General features: G+C 40.4%; 1 protein-coding gene across 11 annotated transcripts in view; it reads right to left on the bottom strand.

Annotated features, from left to right (window-relative positions):
* The window catches only part of sox6 (SRY-box transcription factor 6), a 519,057-nt gene that overhangs the window by 13,622 nt on the left and 483,335 nt on the right, over positions 1-22,100 (bottom strand). For all 11 annotated transcript variants that reach the window (XM_067993894.1, XM_067993896.1, XM_067993891.1 and 8 more), the window contains 2 exons: positions 8,965-9,138; positions 462-678 (listed from right to left, as the gene is read on the bottom strand). In XM_067993894.1, the coding sequence (XP_067849995.1) occupies positions 462-678; positions 8,965-9,138 (391 nt within the window). The remainder of the gene's footprint in view (positions 1-461; positions 679-8,964; positions 9,139-22,100) is intronic.

Here is a 22,100-nt window from a genome sequence, read left to right as displayed (position 1 = left end):
TGGGAATCTTTAGATTGGAACTTCAAATACATAAACATTTGAGTACTGCATAGATGTGCAGATTTTCAATGCTTATTGATAAGTTGTGTATTTGTAGGTTCAGTTAATTTATTTGCATATCATAACATAGAAAATTGTTGAAGAGAAACATCAAAAAGAGGCTTTACAGAACAGGTTGCAGAATTATTTGAAAAAAACAGAATAAAGAGGTTTAAAAAGTTATAACGGCAGGTGGGATTCCCACTGGTTTGTTAGATTTTAACCCCCAAGACTCATTAACATGCCACCGGCCAACTTCCCACCTAAAATGGGTGGGGAGTGGCTGCTGGCCTGCAGAGATCCGGGTGGTGTCTGTTATATAAACTGTTTGTTGTTTCTCTCGAACAACAGCCCTTTCCAAAACAGCCTTTCAGAATCATAAGATAGAAAATCTTTTCTATTTATAAATCGGTAACATGTACCCCACAGTGAAGAACTGCCGCATCTCCTGCCTTCGGTTTCTCATCAACTGCTTGTATTCGCCAATACGCAGCTTCTTGCCATCCACAATGCAAGTGCGCTTTGGTCTGGGCTTGTACTTGTAGTTGGGGTATTTCTCTAAATGCATCTTGCTGAGCCTGGCCTGCTCCTCGTAATATGGCTGCTTCTCTTGGTTGGACATTGATTTCCAACGAGATCCTGTACAAGATAAACAGACACCGATTAAAAGGCAGCTCTCATCAGAGTAACAAGTCCGAGAACATGGGTTACGTGATGATGTAATCAAGGTGCTAGTTCAGTTTTAACGCTAAATTTAGATTGCTGTTAAAAATGATTGAGGAAGGGATCACAAAGATCCATTGTCCATAATGAGTGTTCACAAGTGGTGCCAAGTCCTCTGATCAGGCAAATGGCCACTCTCCATGTGAGTAATAGCAGACTATTTGACCATGTGGGACATCACAGCTAAGCCTGACCCTATCCTCACTGGATGTCCAAATAGGCATATATACCAGCAGGAGTCATTGGATAGTGATCAGGAGGGGACGCCTTGGCTGATATTTTTCCCCTCCTTAGTCCATGGGCACTGAAGCCAATGGCCTCAGATTGTCCCACGGGCCAGGGAACTTTGAGTTGTATGTCTCAGTAACATACCATCTGGTGCATTTACCCACCTGAACCATTGTTTAGCTATTTGGTTAGCTCCCCACTCACCCTGTTCTGAATAGTGTTACTGTGAATAATTTTACTTTCTTGCAAAGTTCCCAGCATAAGCATTTGATTTGGCTGAAATTAATATTCAACCAGCAAAGCTCATACTACAGTTGCAAGTGTGCTGTAAGTAAGATCTGTGACTGCTCAACCAATTTTCACTATATGCAACCTACATGATCACTTTTGTTGCTAAATACAAACTGCTTGTTAACAATTTACAATATTTCTATTCCCTTAGTAACAGGCAGAACACTACTGCAGCTTCTTTTTGTTCTGCAAGTTCTAAATGATTTATTTGTCACTGAAAGCCATTCTTGAAAACAGAGTCAATGCATTCATGATGATATGCTTACACTGTAACTTTCCGATTTTAAAGAAAATGTGCGTAAAAGTTAGGCACAAACTTATGTAGTTAAGTGGCTACCGTATGTTTCATTTTATCATTAAAGTCTTCCTTTTTGAGCAGACTGCCAAGGAAAAATGTTGAAACCATTAATTTAAGGATGTAAAGGCTTAACCCCACTATACACTAACAATTCTCCTGGGGACAACTTCTTGCAGAGCACAGTAGCAAGCAAAAGAGAAAGAAAAACGAAAAGCGATGTGGAATTTTTTGTTGCAGTTCTGACTGCAGTTCCTTCCTCTTCAACATTTACAATGGTCCGATGCGGTGATATGAGGTTTTCAATACAATGTCTACACTTTCCCGTGCAAGCCCTCCAATCATTGTTAGGTTTCATTATTGCAGCCACTTACTGCTCCTTGGGCTTTGAACATTGTACAAAGTAAAATAAGGCTTCTGAGTACTACTTATCTCATATAATGGAAACAGCTTGATATGGAGATTTCCTTGTTTTGGGGAGAGACGCATTGTAACAAATCTTGTTTTTTTCTATATTGCTCAGGATATTACTGCAATAAAGTAGTTACAGTGATTATAAACATACTGATTGTAATTAAGAACAGTTGGTACTTTCTGACAAGGCCTTGGTCAGAGCATTGCTAAAGACAGACCTGATGTTGACACTCAATCTACACAGCAGTTTAGAACTGACAGACACACCACTGCTGCCAACAGTAAAATTGCCCTAGATTTTATATACAACTTACAAACACTATCCATAGATATACAATTTAAAATTGTGACACAACAATTCCCCCATCTTTTAAAAGTACAGCAGGTAGAGCCTCTTGCTTGAAATGGTAGGATAGATATTATATGAAGGGGCATTGATTTCCAACAGATTATTTCACTGCGGAGGAAATGGAACAACAACAAATAGTTTAACAAGAAACAGATTTTGTGGAGCAATTGTTGTGGTAAGAACATTCTTTTCCTTTCATGAATATCAAAGATGGAATCAGCTTCATTCGGAAGGACCATAGATCTTTTTTTCCATTATTTATGATTACTGTGCTTTGGTCTTGCTTTGGGGTCTTTTATGATTTCACACACTAGGAGCCATAGTCCTCTCTATGTGCAAGAGCTCTATCAAGTAGAAAGGGGCTTTTAAATCTTTTTGGAATGGCAGCTCACGTCGGTGACGCTTTGACAATATATCCTTTTAATCTCAGACTCTTCTGACAGGAAACAAGAGAAAAACTTACCTAATAGGTGATTGCCAACTGTTACCACATCACCACACACCCGTTCCTCTCTAAAGTCCTCAAATGTGTCCTTGCTGGCCTACATTATGTGCTCATCCTCGAATACATCCTCACCCTTGACTTTAACTTCCTTCTTGGTGTCATCCAATCCAACCTCTGTCATCTCCTCCAGGCCTTACATCATTCTCACTCTTCTTCTTTGCTGCATCTTCACTGTGTTGAAATGAAGACTCACAGCATTCTTTTGCAGGAGCTTAAAACTGTAGGCTTTTAAAACCCAAGTTTAGTGTCACCTAATCATTGCTTCATGACTTACCTCATCTTCCCATCTATTCTTATCAAGCTTGTGAGGTGCCCTCTTCCATTGGCGTTAAGTTTCACATTTTAAAAAATGGCCTGGCCCTGTGGAATGTGCACTGAATGTTGCTTCTTTTATATCTGAGAAGTGGACAGAGGATCACAATGGTCACACTGGCAAATCAAGAGAGTTAACTGAGACACAAAGAGGATGATCTTAATTTTTGCTCTCAGTCATCTTATGAGTATATTTTCTCCCCCCCCCCCCCCACCCACCTGCCTATCAATTGATATAATTGGGAATGACTGTAACTAACTTTTTAACTCTCTCCACTATTCTCCACATTGCACTTTTTTTTTAGTAAACAGAGCTGCTCGGTGTCATATCTACACAGCTATTTTGGGGCATGTATCGGTCGCCATCACAGCTCTCTCACGCCATAAAGAACTTCTGCAGTAGTCTGTCCATGAGGTCCGAGGCTGCTGCCAAAAATATTCCTCCCTCTTAGAATGTGAAATGATTTGACTTTTCACATTGTATATTCAGAACACGAGAAAAGATCCACCTTTCTTGCTTTGAACCTCCACTGTTTATGTCCAGTGTGAATCAAAAAATGTTCGGTAATGAGGCAACTCAGTCCTGTACTGGCTTCCTAAATTGCCGGCTGTAGGTTCAACGTCCTGGGCTGCACGTCACTCAAACCTGCCCGAAACATCTGGATTGCATTTTCAGTAGTTCTTTTTGAGCCTTTAGGTGGTGCAAGATTTGCCTCAGGGAAGGGGAGAAGGGTTGAAAACATAACTCGTCCTGCCACCCACCCTGTTCTGTATCACTTCTAACTTCCCTGAATATAAACCGAAAAAGTAGGCTTACTTTAATTCAAGTCAGATTTCAAAGAATTTGCACTCTTTAAACGTATTCACAAAGGCTGCTATAAAAACCCTTATATGATCCCAAGTCTGTCTATCACCTCAACATTTAAAATGTTATATCAGAGGAAATTTAAATTTTTAAACTACGAATGCTACCCAACACTCAAAAAGAGTTTTTTTTTTAGGCTGTAGGAATACGGCACTGGTGGAATGAAATTCATGTGCTACCATTCCCTGGCACAAACCGTGAAGCCCCCGTTTGTTGTGCCATCATGCCAACCCTGTGTGAGTTTAAAAACCCATCACTGAGAAACATTCCAGAAGCAAATGCCATCATTCGATGTACTTGAAACAGGAAAAGCTTTCCATTTAGATGACTGGGGATTTAATTGTTGGGAAGGAGCACACAGGGCCAGTGCACACTCCCACTTGAATCATAATATATATGCCACGGGTCTCTGGTCACAGAGGTGCGAGCATTTTGCTGCTAAAGTGCGCAATATTTTTATTAATTGTTTCCATCCAAGTGTAACTCTCATCAGACGTTAGTATGGCTAAGGCTTCAGAAAAGTAAGGCTCAGCAGACTATTTTTGACCTAACTTTTGAATGGAACCTTTGAAGCACCAGTTACTATGAGTTCCAGTTCATTCAACAGAAAAACGACATTATTTCATTTTTTTAAACGCAGATTTATTTAACAGCATAAAAGTCTCCTCTCACTCCCACTTGAAAGCCATAATGAAGTATAGTCCCATAAACGTGTATATCATTCCATATAACAGGCAGTCTCACTCAGAGAGAGCACAAAGATGGCTGGTGTGGGAAATGGAAATGCTACATTGTGTATGTTAGGTTTAAGGCACATTAGTGGACAGAGCACATGGGTCTTTATGCTGGATCTAGCCCATGTTCTAACTGACTTGAGTGATTTATGCCAACATTCGGTGCAATAAGTGTTCTGCTCCCCAGGATCGACATCCCTCACCTCGAGGAGTATAAAATATATAAAAGAGGTCGATAAAAAGAACAAAGTAAAAATCTCATTTAATGTTATCAGCTCTATAGTGTTGGAATGTGTAATGGTTTCTAATTGGGTTGTGCGATGGCTTGGTTTAAAAACTAGCCTTAATCACAATTTAGTATCACTTGTTCTCAGTTTTCCCCAAACACACCAGCTGGAACATCAAAGGATTCCAGCTCCAACCATTCTGGGGATTGGGGTGGTGTCAGTAACATTGGCAATACTTCCCACAGAAGCAAATCTGTTGATAAGGGGCCGTGATTGAAAATGTTAAACTCACACCTTCTTCCAGATGCTGATCATCCTGCTACGCATGCTGCACTCTTCTCTCAGCAAATCTTCTGTGGCCTCTTTGTGTACTGCCATTGACAGGAGCACTCCCAACCCGGACCATTCAGTACCTTTAGCTCCGTGAGGGAAAATGAGGAAAAAACAATACCTGCTCCTATAAAGTGTTCTTCACTAATTTTATTGCACTGGATGGCACCAAAACCTCACCACATCACTGGTGATAAGAGTAAATATCCTGTGATCCAATTGAGTTCTGAGAAACACACACAACTGATTTTGCCATTAAATGTTATGCTTGGATTAAGGATTCTATAAACTGTGAATAAAAATAGCAAACTGGCAAATCTCTGTCTCCTAACCCACTTCATCATTCACTCAGCAGCTCAGCCTAAACAAAACCAGCAAACAATGAACCATGTGGATACTTCATAAACTTAGACGTCAGAATGGACTTTTAACGTGCACTGGGAAGCTGCAGAATATTTTCTACTTGTGTTGTGAATTTGTATTTCCATGTTTAATAGATCAGAAGTTCTGTACAATTTGAGTGAATGGAAGTGGGTTTGGTCTGTTGGGATGGATCAAGAATTTGTTTATCTGATTCCAGTCTTCAAGCAGCTATATAAAATAAAAAATAATTTTTGGTAATTTCATAATTTGTGAAATTATTTGAAAAGATAACTTTGTGATGAACCCTCCATTGAAAAGGAAAAAATAAATAAAGACAAAACTTGGACATAGCAACCATTTGAAACCAATTGTTACCTGTAAGTTTGAGTGTAATCAAACAATATTTATCAGATTTCTAGCAGAGAAACCACAGTTATTACAGTTTCATATTTTTTGTGCAATTACTGTAGTTATTCACCATGAACATATTCATCTTTCTCCCACATCTATACTGCAATAAAAATCAGACCTTAAAATGACAGCACGGGATCCTAGTGTACAAGGGCTTTACATGTTTCTATGGAATTCCTTCCTCATTCACTTTAACAGAGACATTAAATGCTAATTTTAAAATAGCAGAAGAAGGAATTTGATAGGAGTATTCATGCTCCAACATTCCACAACATAATTTCATGGCACAGATCTATTATTCAGTAGAAATAGGCAGAGAATTCATTTCTGAGGCAGTTATATCGCAGCCAATCTGCATGTTAAAACAATTTACCTTAGGCGCAGAAAGAGTTAACTTTCCCATGTGGTATGATCCCCTATTTTGCGGCAAAATTACATTATTAAAAAATGTTAGAAAATAAAATATTGAGATACACCATTTGATAACATAATAACTAATTGAATTCAATAGATTGACATATTTCCAATAAATATTTCAAAACAACTTCAATCCAGAAATATGGAGGGATTTGAAAATATAAATGAATGTATTCTTTATATAAATTGGTTCATACAATCAACGTTAAAAGTGAGAGCAGGAAATATATAATTCTCAGTAAATATGTATCAAAAGATAAATAAACAAAACACTCCTTCAAATTAGAAATGATTCCTTATTAAAAATTATAGAGCTCATTTTACATTTATAATTACAGTACAAATTGATATTTATGATGTTATATTTAATTCTCCATTTTATGGATTACGTAATCATGACTCCCTGTTGCTGTCAACTGAGGCGTGGTGAGGGTGTTGATCAATTAGTATTCGATTAAATCGTATCAATGTTGCACAAATACCAATCAGCACTTCTCTGAGAGGAATAGCTCATTTCATTACAGAGTAAATTAAGCTGCTGAATGGGAAAAATATAAGAACTGTACGTTAAATTATTAAAAGAGAGATATTATAAATTCCACGCTAGTGGTGTCCAACCGGCAGCCTGGCAGACAGATCCGCCCGCTTCTCAATGTTTTCTGTACCTCGGAGCTCTGCCTTTTGATCCCCTTCACTGATATAAGCAGCTGATCTGCCAGTGGGCTCATGGGGAATTAAAGAAAAAAATCACAAGCAATGCTACCAGCTTTGTCAGCTGGACACTACACTGGACTAACATGTGGCTCCCGCTCCCCACAGTGCTCCCTTCTGCTTCAGTTGGGACCTGTCTCAGCAATCCACAATACCTGATTCCGCAACAAGACTATTTGGAATGAGAAGAGTTTTGTCTGAGACTGGATAGACCCCCAGCATCTGGAGATCTGATTGATTAGTGATCATAGAAAACCATTCTCCATTGTAAGTGTACTTGATAATTCGCAAGTCTGTATTTCTGAATCTAAATGCTATTCACAATATCAATCCCTTAATTCCCTTTTTTCTCAGCTTGTTAAACTGAACAGCACTCTTACCTGAAGTTGCACCTAGCCACTGGCAGCGAGCTAAACTGGTGGCTTTTTGTTTAGCAGGACAAGAAACTGAGGCTGATCGCAGTAAAAAAATAAAGCTGTTCTAAATAAAAAGTAAAATGTAGGCTTTATCACTGTACTGAAAATATATAGCTCCAAAATTACTAAAAAAATGTTCTTATCCTTGCTCTCATCAGCTGTTTAAAGTGCAAGTGAATGGAGGACACTGTTCAATGTGCAATAACCAGTTGATGTTTTTAATCCTGCTGTTGAGTTAAAATAGGGTTCCAATTCCTATCTGCCACTGGGATTTGTTGGGTGAGACGTAGAAGGACACTGGAGAAAGGACAATACCAGGGTGTACTGATGTAATCAACATTGAGACTTATTTTGCAAAACTGAGATCTAAGACAAGTACATTCCATTCTTTTCTCCCTCAGCATAATGCAAGTAACATCATTCTGCCTATAAAGTCATTCACACCCCAGCTGCCTCCTACTGGCTCACAGATGTCACTCCACAACAAACTGAAATATGAATGGTCAAGAAAAACACACCTTGCCCACTTTAATTATCTTGCTTGGTAGATTATTCCAAACCTTTCTCACACCTTAAGTTAAAATGTTCTTCCTGCTATCTAGTCTAAAAACTTATTTGGTACTGATCCTTCTATCTTGACTTACTTTGAAGAAATAAACTGGTTAATCTATACCATTTAATATTTTATATACTTTGATGATGTTCCCTTTAAGCACCTTCTTTCCAGACTGTAAAGATTGTGTTTCACATAGCTCATCCCCCTTTACACTTCTGATCCATCTTCTTATCCTTTTCTTTCTGTTTTATTACCTTAATTCAGAAAAAATATATTATATATATATATATATATTTTATGAAGAACTGAAGTCAGTTTTGTCATGTTTCTCCATGGTTTCAGTGGTTCTTATGGCAGACGATTGAGAGAACCCCTGTGGAATTCCAACCCCATAGTACTTGCAAGACAATATCTTGGCACTTTGAAAATGTTGGCATGGTTTCCAGTGTAAGTATATCGTTGTGGGGTTGACAGAATACCTGCCTTGATTGACAGCAATAGGGTGTCATTATTACTAAGTGCAAAATGTATATTAAAATTCTAAATAGCTATTCATAAATGTGAGTTAACTAATTAATTTAATGCACTCTTGGAAGTCATTTTCTAACGGTTATCTATTGCGGTTCAATTCTGGTGCAGCTTTTACTCCACACTCCTGACTCCATACAGCTATGCAGCGTAACAATAATGATTTCTATAAGTTGGGCAGCACACTGTCAGGGGAAGGTATTAAACGGTATCCATGGTGTTGGTTGAAACATTTCTTTCAGCTACTCACCCAAAATCTTGCTGATGTTTGAGTTATGCATATCTGGAAATGCCTGCAGTATCTTCCTGCGTTCGTCCTTTGCCCACACCATGAAAGCATTCATTGGTCGTTTGATATGTGGCTCGTTGTTGCTGCGACCCCTGGTCTCTCTGTAAACCCGTGCCTCCGTCACCGTAGTGCTTCCTGTTGGCCAACAATAATACTGCTGTAGTTTAGCTGGTGACGCATTCATTGCCTTACTCCCTGAAACACCGGAGCAGGAAGAAAAGAGAGCAACACAGTACATTAATTTCATTTAGCATGCACCGAGCATACAGGATAAATTGATTTCACTTTGCATGGGCTCGGAGAGCCGTGTTTATTGTGCGGCAAAATCTAGTGTAGCATTCAGCTGACAGTATCCATCAACACAGGGCAATCTGCTGACTGCTGGGCCAGATGAAGGCATCCATTACCCCAGCAGTGAAATGCTGGTTCAGACATGACAGCTAGTGTCTGTTCCTCAGAAATTTATGATGCCCCCAGTGTCATTGCTTTCTGATTGACACTCTTTTAGCAGAATAAATATGCTTGTGTGCATACATAAATGTGCAAGCTTTATTCTTCCATATCATAATATGTTGAGTCATCAGGTTCCCGCCACCTTTAGGTAGATAACCACACTGTTCCTTGTGCAGTGGGGCCCTGGGAGAGTGAGCACTCAGATCTCATTTGGCACCAAAACATTGTTCATTGTGTCAGGACTGAGTATTACTGACTGACAGTTTGATGAGCTGGAGAAAGCTGTAAGTTCAGGTTCAGCTCAATGTGAAATTGCTGCATTCTTGACACTAATTCAAAGGCTCTCTAATCTAATGAAGGCGCTGCTTCAGGTTTGTAAGCCTAACCATGTTTCACAAGCAAAGATTGCAATACTAGGACAGCTTTCTTAAGCTAAGCTGGAATGAAAATTTTTAATACGTTTGATTAAGAGCATGAGTTAATGAATCTTGTCTCGGGGCTGTACTGCATTGGCTCACCATTCTTGCTGCTCCTAACTTTCCACTCAAGTCATTCTGCCCCTCCCGCTGTGGGGTTGCCAGAATGAGGGCAAGGGGGTCTTTTTATATGGGCTTTTTTTATTACCTTACTTGATAAGTGAATTGTATCACTTAAATATTTTGAATGCCAGCGTATTCTCATTAAATCTCTGTTCACTATAAGAGGGTTCTGCTGCAATGTCCTTATATAACCTTGTGCTATAAAGCACTAAACAGGGAATCAGTTTCTCAGCTATCAACTGGTTTCTGTCTTAGAATTATATTGCCTCCATTATTCTATTTTCAAATCCATAATTTTTAAATGTAATAATTCAATATGCGATTATGATCCATCATTCAGTCTTCATTCATCACTCAGTTTAAAAGATTAACTGAATTCTATATAAAAAAAACTATAAACAGCACGGAGACGATAGGACATAACAAATTCTGAAGATGGTCACATCTCCAAATAAATTCTGCACTTAAGGGGTAGTTTTATGAATTTGCGCTCCTCTTTTGGACCCTCACCTGCTGGCAGAGCACACCAGGAATGTCAGACACATGGTCCCCATAATTTTCCATCCGATAATTTTAATGGACAGAAAGTCATGGGGAGCACATGCCAGAGGTCCCAATACACACTCCCAGCAGGTCAAGCTCCACGCCAGAAGCACACACTCAGAAAATCACCCTTTAAGGCAGCACTTATAACTTCAACAGGTATGTTGCAGAAGAACTCAATAAAAATTTGTCTGAGCCCATTGCTCCCATTTTACTTTGAACGACAGTACACATAATGATGATGATGTGATGTGGAAGGAAGTGACACTTAAAGCTGTGTATAGGAGAAATTAGTAAGAACAATGCATTTTAGAACTGATCAAACTACAACAGTGGGCTCAATTTTGAAATGGTGGTGGGTTGGCAGCAGGGAGGGGGGTGAAGGTGCGCGTGGCAAACCTGAATAAAAAAAACTTACCTTTTCCTACGCAATTGCGATGTAATTGATGGTGATTAAAGCCCTTTCCGGGCTTTGCGCCCGGCAGCGAGCCTGATTGACAGGCTGGCTGCCGACAGGTGCTGCAACGCCGAGGGGTGGAGGGGGGGGGGTAAGAGAAAGAGAGAGTGCGAGACGTCATCCGGCACTGGAACAGAAGATCGGGGAGGGGGGAGGAGTGAGGAAGATCGGGGGGGAAGTGGGGAAGATCGGGGGGGGGGGGGTGGGGAGAGGGGGAGATCGGAGAGAGACATTGGACATTGGAGCAGAGTGGAAAGGTAGATTGATTTTGTGTTTTAACTTTGTGCAATGGTTTTTTTATTTAATTTATTTTGTTTATTTATGCCTGATCCAGCCCTTCACACCTGGTTTCACAGGTTTCACCAGGCATGAATCGAAAGCCGTCCAGGTAAGTTAAAAATCGTTCTAACTACCTAATATGTCACAAGTACCTTAAGTACCTCATTGAGGTACATTTGGTTCTTCAACTATCATCCCGCCGGCTTTAATTGATGGCGGGACTTCCAGATTCGGGAAGTGCGCACGCACACAGGTGCCTCTGTGGGGAACTCGGAAGTCGGCGGGTTGGAGCCGGCTTCCGAACCTGCTCTGTATTTTTGCAATTTTCGCATTTTGCATTTACGCCATTTCTCTGGGTATTTGCAGATCTTCTGCTAAAATTACATCAGACAATCGGGAGAATCCCCAGCAGAAATTCAACCCCAATAAGTATAGATACAAGTAATATAATTCAGTTAAGCCAATCTCTTCTTTCTCAGTGAAGCATTCACTTCTTGTCAGGAGGGAGAACCACATTATATATTTTCCAGCCAAACTCCTTACTGTGTTTGACAGTCTCGTCAACCCCACCCTTCCTGACACTTGATACAAACCTCAAAGGAAAAACTTTGGTGATCATACCAACTGTTGTTAGTGCAAATTATGCAACCATAATGGAAAATATAAATTTCCACAGCAAAACTCGAACAAGAAAGCACAAATTGGGAGAACGGATGTCGTATAAAGAATAAAATGGTTGGTAGTGGGGTTATAAACTTTAATGATATCGACAAAGCCCCGAGAGTAAGCTTGTGCCTCATAACATGCAAAGCCATATGTGACGTATCACATAAATTCTTCACATGGAATTCTACATATGAAACACTGGTAGTGTCAGGAATTTGAAATTCACTGGTAGTTTCAATTTACAAAGCACCAGGCTGTACCAAGGTCTTTCTCAAGGCACTTATACTTTGATAGGTTGCCATTGAAGGTGGATGCATGTTTCTCCTGCCATCCGAGCATGTGCAAACATAAACCACCTGACCCCTGAATAACCAACCAGTCTTTCGGGGGTCTTGCAATGTGGCGTTATAGTAAATGCTTTCTCTTCAGGCCTGCTAAATGTGCTGAACCAGTTATGTTCATCCGTATGCTTGTGTCCTGTTGCAAGCAAGCAGTTCCATGTCAATTCCCACACCCACTATGTGAGCCATGACACAAAATTTCATCATGCAAGACGTTTCAATGTACACTTTCACTCTGCATGCACAGGACAGCTAGTAAACAAAGCCACTACAATCCACTTTTAAGTCTGCAGTAGCAAGTTATGACGGGATGCTTTATGCATTGTCTGCAGAGCTAGTTTCTGATTTCCAACTTAGTTTCCAATGGCCTTACTGGGAGAGCAGTGCCAGATGACAATATAAATAAAGGAGAATGGTACAGTGAGCTTCTTTTGGCATCACTTTTCCGGGATCCAATCGGTTAAGTTAATAGTACTGTCTCTAGGTTGGATCTATTCATTCATGCATTCTCTCCCTGCGTTTTTCTCATGCTCTCTTTAATTTTATTGGAGTGCAGCTCCACATTTTCACTTCCTCAAACTCCCAATTTCAATTGTGGCCATTATACACCAAATATGCATGGTCTGTAGTCAAAGATTACCAACATCAACCAGCAGGTGTTGACTCAGTCACCATCACTATCACTTCAACACCTACTGCTATTCCCACTGCTACTACAGAAAAAAAATACATTCAAACTTTACTCCTCATTTCAACTGGTTCCAAATGATGAACTACCACAAAAAATGCCGTACTTAAAAGAGACAAAATGAAAATGCATGAAAAATCTAAAATAAAAACAGAAATTTCTAGAAATTCACAGCAAGTCCATTATTATCTGAAACAAAAAGATGGTTTAATAGTTTTGGCAAGAACGAGAATTTCATGAGCTCTGAGGAAGGGTCATACTGAAAACCTGCCTTTCTTTCTAAGATGCTATGCATTTCCAGGAATTTCTGTTTCTACGGTACTTTAAAGGACAAATTCAGCAGGACTGGAATCCTGGAGCAATGCCTTGCTGGATGGGAGCACATATTGGGGAGTAGGGGCTATAGTATCTTAGCCCTATCTCCAAACCACGTGGAAGGTAAACACTGACGTGGACCGGTTGGGCCAAATGGCCTGTTTCTGTGTTGTAACTTCAATGTAAACTCGCATTCCTATTTAGCGAGGCTCTGCTCTGGGAGTATGCACTCACTAAACTGGCTCTGAAATATCACATTTCATTTTGCATCATGAATCAAAATTACATAAAATTTACAGCCCAGATGGCCCAACTGGTCTGTGCTGGTGTTTATGCTCCACACGAGCCTCCTCCCACCGTACTTCATCTCACCCTATTGCCATGGCCTTCTATTCCTTTCTCTCTCATGAACTTATCGAGCTTCCCCCTTAAATGCATCCAAGCTGTTCGCTTTAACCACTCCATGTGGCAGTGAGTTCCACATTCTCACCACTCTGAGTAAAGAAGTTTCTCCTGAATTACTTATTGGATTTATTAGTGACTATCTTATATTTATGGCCCCTAGTTTTGGACTCCCCCACTAGTGGAAACATCTCTTTACGTCTACCCTATCAAATCCCTTCATAATTTTAAAGACATTTATCAGGTCACCTCTCAGTCTTCTCTAACCCGATCAGTCTTTCCTGATAGTTGTGTGGAAATGGAGATGTGTTTTGAAGTAATAGTTAACAACCAAGCAACTCAAGACTATTGCAGACACAATGATCATCAGATAATTACGGATAGATTGGCCATGGATCCTTTTAGGTTTCACCAAAAATTAATTTGAATTTAAATAGATAATGCTATTATAGGAATTTAGGTATATTGTCCTTGATTAAACAAGCACTAGAAAGACATTTGATGAAGTAGGTTTTACACACTCCTGCAGTGTGTACTGACATGTCTGTATTATCTAAAGTCACATGCGTGCCTGTGATATCTAAAACTATTCAATCATTTTGTGATTGCCCAACAGACTCCAGTTGTTCAAACAATGTTTTAACCTCTTGATTGCTGTATTTCTTTAGTAGCATCATAATACAGCATTTTACAAAAATGAGATTCTATCGTTAAATATTTAATGTTGAATAACGCAGAGAGGTAAATGTACAGAGCTTCAAAAACTGCTTTCCCAATATTGCCTGAATAATCAAGAATAGCAGATACCTGCAACACGGTGATCTGATGGAGGGATTCAAATGGTGCGATAAGTGTCAAAACTCGATAAGAGTCGAAATCATACTGTGCAATTGCAGGAACAAAAACAACAATGCAGCTACATGAAATTCCTTTGGCCTCTGTTTTAATGAAAGTATTAAAATAGTGGACAGGAGAGTTTCACACAAACATATCAACGCATTCATGACTAATATTGTACAACTCAATTTCAACCCCAATGGCTTTATAACCGGTGGTTAAAGTAGGTCGGAAAACTCTGGCATGGTTTCAAGGATTACAATTACACCGCATCATGACCCACTTTAACCATCATGTTTTATAACTTTCACTTGAATGCTGAAATTACATTACAACCTTAAAATCACCACAAAGTATCCATCACTGTTACTATATTAAAATTAATTGTTTTCTGATGGTGTACTGATTTGCTTCCATTCGATCAGTGCTGTGTTGTTGATGAACAACAGTATTTGCATAGGAGGATTAATGATTGTGATGTTACCCACTGTATATCCATTGAGAAATAACCTGCAGAAAATTAATCGTAAACCCTATCCAGTTTTCATCGTGCAAGAGTAGCTCTCTCACGTATTTTACAGTATCGGGTCATAACCTTTAGGATAACTGTTTGTATTACTTGTTTTGAATGAATATAGATGAGATTAAAAGGAATATTCTTGTTCTTTTTATAAATTGCAAGCGAGTGAGTGATCCATTGACAGGTACAAATTGCTAGTACCTTAGGGTCAGGTAATGGGGATTTTTAGTTCAAGCATATATGTAAACAAGGATGCTTGACAGGCACATTATCCATTTGATAAGTCTTTGCGAGTATAATTTACTTTAGAATTTGATTTACAGCATGTGTTTACACTGTGGTAACACTGTTCAAATTTTTTTTTGAACAATTGCTCACTGGGGCCATAAATATAAATGCCCTTAAAACTGTAGTGCCTAATCACACCTGTCTAAAGCAGGCCCGCACTTGTAGCAGTTGAGATATGCAGCCAAGCACCAAACCTCTTCACTTGATCTTTGACTATGTCTTTGTGCCACTGCAGACAGGCTGTCACAAAGGAATCCACTGTGTGAAATGTGCTCCTGCAAAGAATTAGCACTCACGCAAACATTGTCTGTTCAGCTTCAGGAAACAATGTAATGAGAGAAGAGGGAAATTTAAAGAATATAAACAAATATACATCGAAGAAAATTATTTAATCTGAGTTTTGGAATACAAGCGACCTTTTTTCATTGCTGTCGTTTCACACTGGAACGTGCATTTAAATAGCTTAAGCTATCAGCATTGAATTATATTGCATTGCCCTGTGTCAGGAGAAAGCAAAGTTCTGCATAAATCTACTTAGATGTATATGCAGAGCTTTGCTCTGGACCTCTGATTAGTAGTGAAATTCCTAACATTTAGAAAAGAACCAACAGGACAGTCACTTCTTTTCTAAAATTAGAGATCTAATGTGGTCCGGGGCTCTTTTCAAGCTTGAGCCTAGATCTGCCATTGATGTAATTTAGACCCGAATGGCTCCTAATTTTCCGAAGTTAGTTAATATGTATAGCTTTATAGCATACTTGGGTGGGTACAGGTAGCACACTTGTGGTGGGGAGCCAAAAACTGATGTAATTAAAATTTAAAGAGTAGGATACAATTAAAGAGGTGAGCTAAAATCAGAGGGGGGGGGGGGGTGTGCATGGGCGAGAGGCAAAATTTTGAAACCCTTTGAAAAGACTCAGAAGGCTTTTCAACTCATTAGCAGCCTTTATCAAAGAGGGAGAGGGACAAGACTAAGAAGTGATACGTACAAATGAAGGGGAAGGAAACCCAAGGTGTAGGCCCGAGACTGCAGGCAAATGGTGGAACAGCCCAGCACCTGACCCTTTGGGGTAGTGGAGGTGGTGCCTCATGAGGTACCTGCGAGGAGGATTGCCTGCTATATCACTCCACAGCACCATCGCCATAGGTCAGCACTGCAGCATACCCGAAGGAGGTGAAGCCTACCAGTTCACTAATGTCTTTCAGGGAAGGGAACCTGTCAGCCATACTCTGTCTGGCCTACACGTGACTCCAGTCCCTGACAACGTGGTTGACTCTTAATGCTCTTAGAGCAACTGGAGATAGGCAATAAATACTGTCTTGACCACATCCCAAGAACAAATTTAAAAAAACACCCAAGCTCACCCTGATGCAAAATGCCAAACCGATGCCAATTTGGCTGCAGTTAAACTACTTATCCCGCACTGTAACTGCACTATGAGGCACAAAGCTAGATTTTGTGCACCCTGTCTGCTCAATTTCAGGGGCAGACAGGTGCAGAAAATGTGGCAGGGAGCCAATCCAATCGTTCCCCGGCACCATCTATCATTCCTGGGATTTTCCACTAGAAGTGACTGTGGATGTTGAGTAAGTCCACCAGGCATATTCAAAGGTACAATGTACTTCCTGTCATTAATACTTGTGCAATACTGGGTGTCAGTCTGCTGTTGCTAAGGCAGCTGGGGTGGGTGGGGGTGGGGGTCTTTAAAAATTATAGGGCCACCTTGCTCAGACAAGGTGTGCTTTTTAAAGAAGTCACTTTTTCTGCACCCCGAGGGTCATCCTGCCACCAAAGGTGGGCAACCCGGCAGCAGTAAAAATGACCCCAAGCGCCCACTGCAAAATTTAAATGAACCTGACCCCAGAAAATCAGCCGGGGTCAGAGAACCGGGAATCGTGTGGGCATTAAGACTAATCCCGCCACCAATCTGTCAGGCTTCCTGCCAGATTAGAAAATCTAGCCCACAGTGACTTGAGCTGCATTTATTGGCCTCATGTTTGTTTGGGTTCTGGGTGACCAGTGTCTATGAGCTGGCTCCTGGTGTTTGCACTGCTAAATCCAACTCCTTTTGTCCTTGTGACAGGTTTGCAGACACACAAAGAACTGGGTTTCTTAAAGTCTACTGCTGGGATAAAGGAGCCAGGTTATGCACTGTTAACACCTGGAGCTGGCTCACTGGACTCCCAGAATACAAATTAAAACGTCACCAGTATAAAAACAGCTTTGGATGGCCGGTGAGTCACTGGATAGCAATCAAGAGGGGGAATCCTACCTAACTTTCCCTTCTCAAACCCAACGGCACTGTGACTAGTTGTGGAGCCCAAATTGCTGCTCCAGCAGTGATCAGCCAACTCGGCACAGAGTGACGATGGAACCTAGGGCTTTCCTGGTGCTTACTGCTGGGTATCACGCCAAGCCATACACTTACTCGTGAAGTCACTGGAGAGCGTTTTTTTTTAAAAAGCAGCAGTTGATGACCTGTCTATTTAAACCACATCACACTGCATTAGGTTCAATTCCTTGATTTTCTTTTAGTGCTGTGCATCTCGTTCATCAAAAGAGCACAAGTGCTAAAGTTACGTCCCAATGCTAGTAAAAGTCGGAATCATCGTCCGATGTCTGTGGCATAATGCTCCTCCATCCACTTCAGTATTGAACACTTTTTTAAAAAAAAGCACAACGCACAGCCTTTTTTTCCTCCTAAGGGTGATTCATGTTGAACGATGTGTTGTGTACATTTGATTTGTAACCATCTCAAATTATAGCTGTTGTGGGCCAATAAAAGTAATAGCATTTCTTTTAAGTGACAATATATCATTTACAAGGCTTCAGTATAATTTTACGTTCAAGCCAAAGTCCAATTTATGTTATTTATTTATATTTTGATTTAAGGATTTATTTTACAAAAGCTTTCAGATTGGAGTCTTCAAAAAAATCCCACACAAACATGCTTAATCAGCTTCAATTTGAATCATAATATAACATTTAGAGATGACAGAAAGCAGTAATTAGGAATTAAAATATTGATTAATAAACAGTGCCATTCTCAAACAGTCTGCATGCAATTGAGGGGTAGCTAATTGCTCCCTAAGTAATTAACTTGGTATCTTTAGATTAAGTAAAAGTTATCGCTAACTAGGCTCTATTTTTGCCATTCACTGTTCCTGTGAGTCACTCCACTGTCTAAATAGCCTATTAACATTGTAGAGTTGAAAGCTCAGTTGGTAAATGAACTGCCCAAAGTCAGACTGACCCATAGAGAACAGTACAGTTCCATTTTTGATCCTTGGTCTGTGCTGAGTTACTTGATCTCCACCTGGGTGGTACCAGGTCATCATAATTGGGAAGAAGGAGAAAACAAAATCAGCCAGAGTTCCCAGTCTTAATTGTTGCCCAGTGACCCCTGTTTGAAAGTGTGCGTGTTTATAAAAATTATAGGGTGAGGGCTGAATCAGGATTGGATTTGATGGCTCTCATAATTGAACAGCTTGCTACCATTCATTACTCAGACTCATGGTAATACACCACCTTGAGAAAGATTCCAGAAGGCGGTTTGCACATGTAAAAGCTGTGTGAGTCAGCACCTTCAGGACCGGAGAGGAGGAGATTAAATTTGGATTTTTTTTAAAAAAAGAACAATTATGAGATAGTAATGAAGCAAGTCAGGTAATATTTTATCCATACCACATAGCTAGACAAGAAAGAAAATACGCTTTGTTTTCGAAAAACTAGGCACTTGTTGAATGCCGTGCAATAATATTTCCTCATTGTTATATTTAGAGGATAAAAAGAAACCTTTTGGTTTCACAAGTTTGCCTTCTAATCTGGAATCAACAGCCGTGGTTATTGAGAATGTTAAAGAATTCCCTCCATATGACATCTTAGACACAGGAAATTTGAACCATCAATTCAAACCTGAGGAAAAAATAGACTTATTATTGCCAAGTCCATTTGGAGTCAATTCTATCGTAATGGATAATCAGACCCTTTTTAAATTTGTCTAATATTGTTGCAAACCGAGTTCGGATTAGTCCATTTCCTGCTTAGATGTCTTGTGTTCTTGCCCCCACCCCCTCCTGACAAAGTAAGCTAAAACCACCACACGACCCGGGCAGCGTAGGAACTGCAAACCTGCCACATGTGAGAGAACAAAAGGCCTCACTGAAGCCTTTGTGGTATCTGCTAATGTTTTACATCTGAGCATTTAAAAACAAGACCTAATGATTGCGGGGTGAATTGATGCGTGGGACTCACGGCTGACTGAAAATAAAGGAAAATTTTACCCTTCCCTTTTGACCAAAGTCACTCCATGCGATAACTGTTCCACAGTTTCACCTACATGCTATCTAAAGTTTAAATTCTTCTCCAGAAATATTTATCTATGTTCCCGGTATAACTTTCAACATTTACTGTTTCTTGCCTTTTCTTTCTAAACTACCATGGTAACTATTACAAATATTTATGCATGACAAATATTGGCGCAGGAGGGATTGTTTTCTTTTGCAGTTAGGGATGGGAAGCATAAAAGTAGATGATGCTTTGTCATGCAAGCACTACCCACAGTTTACACCTAAATGTTGCAGGAGGTTAAATAGGTGACATTACAGTTTGAGTTGGCCCTGAATAGTTTTCAGCCTTGCTTTAGTCTAACCAAATGTGCAGCATTTTTACTCAGTTGTCTATCCAATGGATTCAGGAGCTAAGAATTCTACAAAACTTCATCACTGATCGTATCTACAGGGAATATTTTTAAGAATTGCCTGCACAATGTATAAAATTAGTCAAAAACGTTTGCAAACTTCACACTCTGGGGATAATTTTGACTTTGGTTGGAAGTGTAAAACGCACAATATCGAAGTCAATGGAAATGAAAATCAGGAGAGGTGTTTAACGGGTGGGTGAGACGATATCACCTGTTTCACACTACTGACCAAAGTCAAAATGACCCCCTTGTGAGTGAGACAGAGGGAGAGACACACAAAGACAGGGATGTGTAAGAGAGACATGTGCAAGACAGAAAGAGGTACAAGGCATGACAAGCAAATACATAAGGAAAGAGAGTCACACAAACAAGACAATGATGCAAACGTGCACAAAAAGTAAGAACACATGTACATTCACACAAAGAGTGATATGCAAATAGGTGCGGGGAGACATCCATACAGACAAAAAAGAACAGATAGGCAGAAAAAGATGAGGACACAGATATAGACGCAATCAAATGCCGCCTTTACTATACAACACTGCCAACAATGGCTGCCCTAGCTTTGGGGTCAGTATTGTAAAGAACATGAGGTAGCGTCTTGGTCTCTCGAGGTGCTGATACCCACCTAAGGAGGTGGTTTATGCTAGCACCCCTGGAAGCAGATGTTCCAGCCACAAATATAAATGCTGCCGCCAGAGGGAGAGGCTGCTATCTTCTCTGGCCACACATGGGCCGAGCGCTCGGGCTGCCCATGTGGACCAGTGATGTGATTTCTCGTTCACTGATCTGTATCAATCAGAAGGCCCAGCTGCCAGAATATGAAGTCACAATTTGTGACTTTAAAACAACAGTTCAAGTGTAGCTGATTGTGTGCCACTCCAGTGCCGTGGAATGCACTTAATAATATTAAAAGAGACCGGTTTTACAGTGCCAGCAGCTTCAAACTAGAGGGCCAGAGAGGCAATTTCAAGCAATGTGCTGTTGTTAGAATTTTCCAATGCTCTTAGAACTCCAAACATATTTTTATTTGAAGATTGTGGAGCTGGGAAGCTTTATAAACAGAACAAGCCATTTAAACAGGGCCCAGATAAACAGAACATTCGCTTTTCAGGGAGGACCTGCTGCAAACCGATATTCCTCAATGATTTCTAATGGTCCAATCCACTGGTTTAGCAGGTTAGCCAAATTCAGTCCGTCCAGTTAGGTGGGATGATTGCTATTCAGTCAGCTGAGAAATTCAACTCAGTTGGTTTGCATGCTGGTAGAACAGTCAAGTCTCACAGCTGATTTTTCAGTTTTGTGCAATTCGCCAACTCAGCAATCTCCTTCCCCTGTTGGCTTTGCAGTCAGCTGCGAGACTCAGCCGTTCCAACAGAATACAAAACAGACTGAAATGGCAGCTGACTGAAATACTAGTCAGTTGTGACTTCTGTTTGGAGCAATGATTGGTTAATTAGAAAGGAGCAGCTTCCGCCGAGGTGCCCCAATTAAATGGCTTCTACTGCATTATATAGTTGTGTTTTTGTCCATTAGAGTTCATACCCTCTGTTACCTCTACCAAGTAACACCATTAGATTTGGTGAATTTTGCTTTACATATTTGTATCCCATGATAGGGTAAGGAGGGAAGTTCTTGCTTCTTCTCCCCTCTCAGCATCTGCACAACAAGCAGAAACCCCTTTCTCTCTGCACAACACCAGAGAGAGTAACACTGGTGGAGGATCACCCAATCTCACGGTGCTGTCGGAGCTGGAGCTGCGACCATCAGAAATCAGGGATCCCTCCAGTGCTTTTCTTAAAAAAAGGTTTACTAACTCAACGACTCCTACTGCGTTCTCCCCAGCGGCTTCAGCAGAGCTGGTGGATTGTTTCTGTTGTTCACGTGGGGACCACTGAGATGCTCGTGGCCAGCGACTTCTGGGAGATCGAGCTTCCGAGGGCTCGGCTGCAGCCTGCGGCATTTGGCTGCTGTCAAGCCAGTCAGGTCCAGCTGGCTTTCTGTTACTATGGTTGGCGTTGGTTGAGCAAGTGGCGAGGAAGAAGACGTGATGACATCCTGAGAGG

Source organism: Heptranchias perlo, chromosome 12, assembly GCF_035084215.1.
Source record: "Heptranchias perlo isolate sHepPer1 chromosome 12, sHepPer1.hap1, whole genome shotgun sequence".
NCBI classification, from domain to species: Eukaryota; Metazoa; Chordata; class Chondrichthyes; order Hexanchiformes; family Hexanchidae; genus Heptranchias; species Heptranchias perlo.
This window is presented reverse-complemented; position numbering and strand designations above follow the sequence as displayed.